We start from the raw sequence: 9503 nt of genomic DNA on the forward strand, positions 1-9503 counted from the left end.
AAACTTTAAAGTGGTATGTGTATACATATGTATGTGTATATATGTGTGTGTGTGCATCTGTGTTTGTATTTTAATTTATCTTTACAAAGAACCAGTTTAGGTTTATATATATTTTTGGTGACCCCAGAAGTTATTTTCCCTTCTATAGGTCACTTCCTAAGTGATTGCAAGTACTCACATTTGTTTCACATTTGGAACTAGTCTGGAGGGTGGGTAGGGATTCTTAGATAATTTATAGTTCCAAAATACCTTTCTGGTACGTTTCCTCTGCACAGATTCAACTTCTAGTACCTAATTTTACTATACAGAGCCAAATTAGAAATCATCAGGAAAAAATTCCTCTGCTTTTTACCTCTTGTCAACAAATTTATCTGCAGTCTTGCCTTTTTTTCTTCTTTTCAGGTTTTCAAAGAGGTTTATTACCAACGGGAGGAGCAGCCTGCCTGCGAGGCTGGTGGCCCGCGGTGGGCCCGTGCGAGGCCTCCCGCTCAGGTGCTGCTCCGCGCGGGGCTCTTCCCCGGCCCACCCCGCTTGGGCAGCCTGGTGGCGCTGGGTCGGCGGGGCATCCTCTGGCCGGATCCTTCCCGGACGCCGCGTTCTGGCAGCGCCGGGCCTCCGCCGCCGAAGGCACCGCTGCCTTTGTTTCTCCCTCGGGTCTCAGGCACGCCGGGCGTGGGCAGGGGCGCGGCCGCGGGGTCCTGGGGCTCCCTCGCCAGCCTCTGCTCGGTGCACAAGCACTGAGCATCTGCAAGACGGTGAGGGGCACCACGTTCAGCTCCAGCAGGTCCACGAGGATCTTGCACACGTCGGGGTCCATGGCACCGCCCGCCGCCTGCGCCAGCTTGAACTGCTCCATCTCCTCGGCGCCCAGCACCTTCTTCCGCCGCAGCGCCAGCTTCTGCAGGCCCGCCTCCAGCCTCGGGGGCGCCCCGGCCCGGGCCCCGCGCCCGGCGCCGCCCTCTGCGGACGGCGGAGGGTGCGTGCCCGCATTCTTGCCTTTTTTTAGAAAACTCTATTCCCGGGCTTCCCTGGTGGCGCAGTGGTTGAGAATCTGCCTGCCAATGGAGGGGATACGGGTTCGAGCCCTGGTCTGGGAAGATCCCACATGCCGCGGAGCAACTAGGCCCGTGAGCCACAATTACTGAGCCTGCGCGTCTGGAGCCTGTGCTCCGCAACAAGAGAGGCCGCGATCGTGAGAGGCCCGCGCACCGCGATGAAGAGGGGCCCCCGCTTGCCGCAACTGAAGAAAGCCCTCGCACAGAAACGAAGACCCAACACAGCCATAGATAAATAAATAAATAAGTTTAAAAAATAATCTGTACTTAAAAAAAAAAAAAACAACTCTATTCCCATTCCCTTTCACCACCGTGAAAGTTGGTAATTATTCAACTAGGCATTGCATCTATCCCTCCCACATTCCTACAGACCTTGAGTCATTAATGGATGATTCTCAATTATCATTAAATTCTATCAACTGACTTCAGTCTGTCAACAGGCTTAAGTCTCTCCCATCTTAGTCGAACAGACACCTCCCTTTATCCTATGTTCCCTTCTCGTTACCTCTGTATGTCTTTTCTTCTCATTACAGCCAGCCCACTGAAAACATAATCTATTGTTTCCACTCATAATCTTTCCTCCACCCCCATTACTTCCCCAAATCTCCTCTTGCCAAAGTCAGCAGCGGTTTCTTCCTTGCCGAAAAACAGGGCACTCACACAGCATCTGATGCTCTTGATCTCCTTGAAATGCTTTCCTTTCTCCACTTTCTTGGACTCCACCCTCACACTTTTCCTGACTATTCTTCTACTTTTCTGGCCATTCCTTCCTAGCCTCCTCTGCAGATTCCTCTTTCTTTCTGGAATAGAGAAGTCCTTCAGATGTCAGACTTCCCACTGTCCTTAGCCTTCTTTTCCCACTTACCCTGGAAGAAAATGGCACCAATTAATCTTTACCGGGAGATGGCTTCCAGCGTTGAACTCTGGTCCAAAACATTCTGATAAGGTCTTCTGTGTCCACACTGGACTTGCCTAGATGTCCTAGAGGCACCACAAAGGCAAAATGTCCAAATCTGAACTCATAATTTTTCCTCAAAACTTGTTTTTCCTCCCATCCTTCCCTCTTGATAAATGGTACTGCCATCTATCTAGTGATCCATGCCAGAGATCTGATGTGATGGCATGAGATAGTATGATTACAAAACAGAAAAGCCACTCGATACTGCAAGTAAAAAGAAGATTTATCATATGCTTAAGGATAATTTCATGGAAGGCATTTATAAGAATTATAATCAGGTCTCAAAGGAATCTCCTCAAAATCTCTATCTCCCAAGTTCACTTGAATTTTTTTTTAAGTTTTTATTCTTTTGGCTTTCCTTTGTTTCCTCCCTCTGTGAACTAGATTTTTCTGCTAATATATGGCTCACTAAGACTAACACCAATCCAGCATGACCTTTCAGGGCAAGCTCACAACAGCATTTCCCTGTTCATACCAGGAGAGAGTCAGATTGCCCCAACCTACCCAACTCAAGTGGTGCAAACATGTCTGCCTATGTCCTCTGCCTTAGCTGGATCTGTAGATGAGAACAGATGCTTTTTTGAACGCATTGTGGGAAAGCTAGGCTGTACGTCGATAGTCCTTGACTTTTTACTCTTCACACACCCTCACATCTAAGAAATAATGATGAAGTTCTGTCAAGTCTACTTTTCTAATATTTCCCAAATCTTGCCACTTCTCTTCATTCCCCTCCCTCACTTCTCTAGTTAAGGCTGCCCTTTCCTAGGTCCTTCCAATGTGTCCCTATATTCAGTCTCTCTTTCTTCACATCCATCCTCTACACTGCAGCCAGAGTGACCTTTTTAAAGTATCAATATGATAACGTCACTTCTGTACTTAAATCTTTTCATAGAACATGTCAAGGCTGACACCTGACATGTCAAGGTGTCTGTATGTCAATTCAAACTCCTTATTATGACTATATTAGTTTCCCAGGGCTGATATAACAGATTACCACAAACTTCATGACTTAAAACCACGGAAGTTTATTCTTTTACAGTTCTGGAGGCTAGAAGTCCAAAATCAAGATGTTGGCACGGCCATGCTTCCTCTGAAATCTCTTGGGAAGCATACCTCCTCACATTTTTCTAGATTCTGATGACTCCTGGCAATCTTTGGCATTCCTTGGCTTGAGCTGTATCATTCCAAACTCTGTCTTCATCTTCACATGGCCTTCTTTTCTGTGTGTCTGAGTCCTCTCCTCTTCTTGTAAGGACACCAGTCACTGGATTCAGGGCCCACCCTAAATCCAGAATGACTTCATCTGAGATCCTTAGCTAATTACATCAGCAAAGACCCTATTTCTAAATAACCTCACATTCTGAGGTTCCAGGTAAATATGAATTTTGGGGGGAATACTCCTCAACCCACTACAATGGCCTACAGGTGTCTTTTATGATGATACGATATGGTGTCTACTCATCTCTCCAGCCTCATCTCTTATCATTCTCCAGCTCTCATATAATCTCTAGTCATACTAAGCCCCTTGCAATTCTGGAACCACAAGATGCTCTTTCTTACTTCTGGATTTTTGCATTTCCTGCCCACTTCTGTTTGGAATGTCCTTGCAGTCTACCTTTGCCTGGGTCTTACTATTTTTCAGATTCACCTGCTCTAGGAAGTTTTCCCAAATCTCACCCATCATTGCCGTATGCTCTCCTTACCCCAAATTCCCATTTTACCTTCCATGTACCTCAATCATAGCGTGTATCCCACTATTTAGTAATTTTAATTGTCTCACTTCTTCTGTAGGTCTCTTTTCTCAATTCTTTGCCACCCAAACAATCAGTAAGGGACCAATCATTTCTTGTTTTCTTTTCATTTGCTTTTGTATTCTCACTGCCTAACACAGTGTCTCATAGGCACTCTACAAGTGATTATAGAATGAATGAATGAATGTCTTTGAAAAGTGGTTCACATATGGTAAGAATTTCCAGGTGTTAAAGCTGATATGCAATAGCATCTGTGGTGGTTTCTTTATTCAGATTTGTCCTTTAGAGAGAATAATAACTTCGTCTGAGAAAATTGAGGGAAGCACTCCATGAATATTGAATATTATATTAGGCAGTATTAAATTACCCCATTTAGTTTTGGTGTTGCATGTGTTGAAAACCCACTTTGATCTGACCATAGCCCTATTCATTTTGATTATCCTTAGATCAAATAATGTAAGATTCTCAATTACAGTCATAAATTTGAATGATGGAATTACCATATGAATGGGTTTGAATTCCATATTAATATTAACCTTAAAAAATTATGTGAGTTTTTTCTAAAGAGAAGAAAAGCCTCTATTGAAATTGGAAAATGTGTATACCTACAAGTGAAAGACCTTGAAATAGAGCCTTAAAGAAAAGAGAAAAGTTAAAGTAGATAGTATTGATTACTTTCAGGTAACTCACCACTCTCATCACCGATGATAGAATTTAAATTATACAAGCACTTTGAATAAAATGAGGACAAATGTTATTAAGAAGATCACATTCCTTTTAGTTAATCATTTTTGGAATAAAAGGCTCCCAAGATTCTTGAATGTTTTCCTTTTTGGTTGATATAGCATCAAGGATTATGTAAGTGTGTAGCAGGCATATATACTTATATATGAGTTGTCTGAACTAAAAGAGCCTACAAGCTAGTTGTGGTGAAGGACATCAACAAGTAGGACATCAACAGTGGGGACAGTTTCTGGAGGCCCTTGGCCTCCTTAGGAACCCTGAGACCCAGTCATGGGTAAGTTCTTGTAGCTGTGTTTAAGGGAGTTGTAATGATCTGTCAAAGGGCAGCTGGGGAGACCAATGGGACGTGGTGAGGTCCTCCAGACTAACACAAACGCAAGCTCCCAAGAAGCATCAAGAACAAAATAACTCAAAGGTGGAGAAACTGAGCTGCGATGAGACTAAGAAAGGGGGGTTCATGGTAGTCACCTGGTTTTCAGATTGTGCTCTGGGAACCCACTCAGCAAAATGGAAGAGCATGACTTGTAGAGAAAAAAAACTACCCTTTTCCTTCACTTTTCCTTCCTTCCTCTCATCTTTCTCTGTATCGCCATCTCTATCCTCTTTCTCTCTCTTCTCTAACTCACACTACTCTCTTTGTTCCTCTCTGGATTACTGGAAAATAGAAATAAAAGCAAAGACAAATCCCTGCTCTTCACATAACCTTTCCCTGTCACCTATCTCCCTGTGAACAAAGGCCATAGCTGGAAAGAAGTAGATATTCTCTTATAACCTTCATTTCTGAAAATCTATTCATTCAGTGTTTTTTTTGCCATTCATTCATTTGTTCATCACTCAACATTCGACATTTATTGAGCCTCTAATGTTTTAGGTATATAATCTGTCTTCCAGATCAATTATTTTCAATCCCTTTCTTTTTAAGTCATGCAAACTTTTTTTCCAGTAAAAGATTGCTGATGTTCAATATGGAAAACATGAAAACTGCACTGAGTGAACTGGGGGTGGGGAGGGACACAGAACTTGGCCAACTCCTACCCTGCCCTATTCTGCAGCCCCTGAAGGATGCTGTGTGGAGCATAGCACACACACCACTGTTCTATAATGAGCACACTCTCACACATTGCATTGGAAATGTGAATTAGTACAACGACTTTGAAAACAGTCTGACACATAAAGTGAAAGATATGCCCACCCAGTTCTACCCCAGGGTATACACCTAAGACTGAAACTCACACATATGAGAACCACAGGACATGTCAAGAGTAAGCACAGTTCATAAGAGCCTCAAAATGGACCCAATTTTAGTTTCCATCAACAGTAGAATGGGACTTCCCTGGTGGCGCAGTGGTTAAGAATCCGCCTGCCGATGCAGGGGACATGGGTTTGAGCTCTGGTCCAGGAAGATCCCACATGCCGCGGAGCAACAAAGCTCGTGTGCCACAGCTACTGAGCCTGCGCTCTAGAGCCTGCAAGCCACAACTACTGAGCCCGCACGCCTAGAGCCCGTGCTCCACAACAAGAGAAGCCACTGCAATGAGAAGCTTGTGCACTGCAACGAAGAGTAGCCCCTGCTCGATGCAACTAGAGAAAGCCCACACACAGCAGCGAAGACCCAATGCAGCCCCCAAAAATTAATTAATTAATTAATTAAAAAAAAAAACAGTAGAATGGATAAGTAAAATCGTGGTAAAGAACAATTACAATGGATAAACTACATGGAACAACGTGGATGAATGTAACAATGTTTAATAACAGAAACAAGAAAAAAATAATACGGACAGTATGGTTGCATTTACATAAAGTTCAAAAGTAAGCAAAACTAAACTATATTATTGAGGAGATGCATACGGAGAAGGTTTGAAAGACTAGAAAGAAGAACAAAGAAGTAATTACTATAAAATCAGGAGAAGTTACTTCCAGGGGAGATGAAAAGGGATGTTACTGGCAAAGGTCACAGGGAGTAGTAGGTGCTTTGGGGATGCTAGCACTGTCTTATCCCTTGCTCTGGGAAGTGATCACACTACTGTTTGTATTATTTCTTGACTTAGTGGGGTGATTATACCTGCATTTGCTTTCTAATTATTCATTAAACATACTTTTATGTTTTACATCTTTTCCATAATATTTCTCACTTGTTTAAATGGCTAAGCAAACAAAATACCATTGCTCGATTCCAGGGGGGTGGGGCAGTAGGGAAAGGGACCAACTTTGACGATTTTGGAGTCTCTAGCTCCTGGCACAATGTCTACCCCAGGCGAAAGGTCTATAAGTGCTGGCTCAACTAAACTGGCCTAGGCAATGTGACATGATTTGAAAGAATAAATATCTTGCAGAGCCCACAGGCTACATCTAAAATTCTCATCTTTACTCCATGTCAAAGACAAAATGCTGCTGTGGTTCTGTGATTCCATTTATCTTACTATGCATTATTTAATTTATACTGAGTAAAAAATATTTATTTTCTTTGGGGACATCAGTGTTTTTAATTGAGTTTTGTTTGTTTAACTCAGTACTGACCTTTAATTTCAAGCTTCATAAAAATTTTTCTAAATCTAGACAAAACAATTGACCTCAGTCTCTAACAGAGCCAAACACATACTAAAAGTTGGCGGATATAGACACATAGTGTACGTGTGTTCTTGATTTTCCCTGTTTCTCCTTAAAAGATTGACCAAAGGAAACTCTGGTTATTTGTGGGTTAATTTTGTTCTAATTGAGAATTCACTGTATTCTATGTTATGCAACTAAATTAAAATACTTCATTTACTTTAGATAATAGCTACATCTTTCTATTGGTCAATTATTAATGACCAATCAGATTCTTTACCTGGTTTAATCTTATCTATGATAATAACCAATCCTCTGAAAATTATTAGCCTCAGATGCAATTACAAAAATGTTGAGATATTTTAATAGTTTTCAATGTTTTTAAACATAGAATTAATTGAAAAAAATAATTTACTTTATATATACATCATGTATAACGTTGTGGCTTTTTTCAAGTTTATTTATTTGTCATACATGATAGCTGTAACAGCCCTAACATAAATTGCAATAAAATGAAGAAAATTTCGCTCATAAGCCCAATGCCACCACAAATCAAACTGTTTGCAGTTTTAATTATACAATTCAGTTCCCTATTTTTTAAATTAATGAGATCATTTTAAAAGATACGTTAGTCTTTGCTCTTCTATAAACTAGAAAGAAAAATATTTCATATTTTTCGTTTCCTACTTAGTTCAAAATTATATGTAGGATTGACAACAAATGTTAAAAATTCTATGTATGCTCTTATATTCCAGTGTATAAACTGTCCTATGAACATTCACCCATAAGACAAAGATCTGAAATAAAATACATCAAACATAAACCAAAATGAATAAGTGGTCATGTTTATCTCACATAAATTCTAGAAACAATGTAGGTGTCCTAAGTGATATTATGTTCTCATAACTTATCCTTGCATCTTCTATCCAATAATTAAATATAAATGACATTTATTTAAAGTTATAGAAGATAATAGATGCTTATCTGTAAATACTTATTGGCTTTTTTTTAAGATGCGTAAACTTAGTTGAGCCCCACATCTCTGTGGTTGTTTGTTCTTATATAAAATGAAGCCACACATGGACATATATACACTACCAAATGTAAAATAGCTAGTGGGAAGCAGATGCATAGCACAGGGAGATCAGCTCGGTGCTTTGTGACCATCTAGAGGGGTGGGATAGGGAGGGTGGGAGGGAGATGCAAGAGGGAAGAGATATGGGGATATATGTATATGTATAGCTGATTCACTTTGTTATAAAGCAGAAACTAACACACCATTGTAAAGCAATTATACTCCAATAAAGATGTTAAAAAATAAAATAAAATAAAATGAAGCCACAGAGAACTTTGCAGCCTACTTCACGGCAGCGTTGAGGAACAACGCACTGAAATAGTTTTGTAAACTGTGAAGTATTTAACCACTGGGGAGATTTATCGTGCAGATGGGACGTTTTAATTCACTAACTAAAGATAAATGCAATAAACCAGAAAAATCAGATGAGATGAAGACAAAGCCCAGTAAAGGTGGTCTTTGATGTAGAACACAAAGATTGAAAGTGTGATAGTGTTCCCTGGTGGGAAACTTCAATCTAGAATTAAGATTCAAGTGTTCCTATAAGGAGTCAACACAGGAAAAACCAAAAACAGAAACAAAAAACCCTCAGTCTATTACCCAAAACAAAACAGGAGCCTGCAAGCTAAGGAAAGGAGGGCTGAATGAGACTCATCTTGGGTTTAGAAGCAGAGCCCTCTGAAGCTCTGAGTGCATTTTATTGTCCTCTGTGGGCGTGTGGGCAGAGGATTCACATGAAAGCTGCTACTGCCAGTGCGCTCAATTACCGACAGAAAATCGCCCTGGTGTTGGGGGAAGAAACCTTTCATTTGGGGTATAGAAACTGAAGACAAGTTAAAATTAATGGGTACAACATTTTAAAGAATCCTCCTTTCGTACCTCTATAAGGAATAAAAAAATAATATATTGTTCACTAATTTTTCCTTGTACTATATTAATGTTATCTAAACATTGCTGACTTATGCATTTGGACCATAATACAGAAAATGAACTTAAATATTTTTATCATGATGTCTAAAAACACAGAAAAATGTTTCATAATTAAAGCCTTAAATGACCCTATCTTTTCTTTTCTTCTTGCACCAGATCCTGGGACACAGGCTGCTTTCTTCATCCTTCATCCCTGTCCCCCTGGGCATAATCATGTTTGTTTTAAGGAATTTTCCTGCTGATCATTCTGGAAAACCTGTTTTATCTCCATTCTCTCCTCTGCTGTCAGGTAAGCTCCTTATGTGTTCCCTGCATTCAGTGTCTCCATTTTCTTTTTTCTCTTCCGTTTCCAGTCTGACCTAGACCTTCACCATCCACTGAAATAACCTTCTTATGGCCAAAGCAGTGAACTTGAAAGAGGCAAGACTGCAGGCAGATAAGTG

The 9503-nt window shown here is 40.7% G+C and overlaps 1 protein-coding gene across 1 annotated transcript; it reads right to left on the reverse strand.

The window, feature by feature from the left end:
• Positions 1-488: 488 nt before the first annotated feature.
• LOC118892481 (mitotic-spindle organizing protein 2-like) lies at positions 489-3697 on the reverse strand. Its single transcript, XM_036847266.1, is given in 4 exon segments — positions 489-736; positions 739-960; positions 1953-2036; positions 3574-3697. Coding segments are annotated over 4 exon segments (678 nt in total).
• Positions 3698-9503: the final 5806 nt, after the last annotated feature.

This window comes from Balaenoptera musculus, chromosome 3 (genome assembly GCF_009873245.2).
Source record: "Balaenoptera musculus isolate JJ_BM4_2016_0621 chromosome 3, mBalMus1.pri.v3, whole genome shotgun sequence".
Classification (NCBI taxonomy): Eukaryota; Metazoa; Chordata; class Mammalia; order Artiodactyla; family Balaenopteridae; genus Balaenoptera; species Balaenoptera musculus.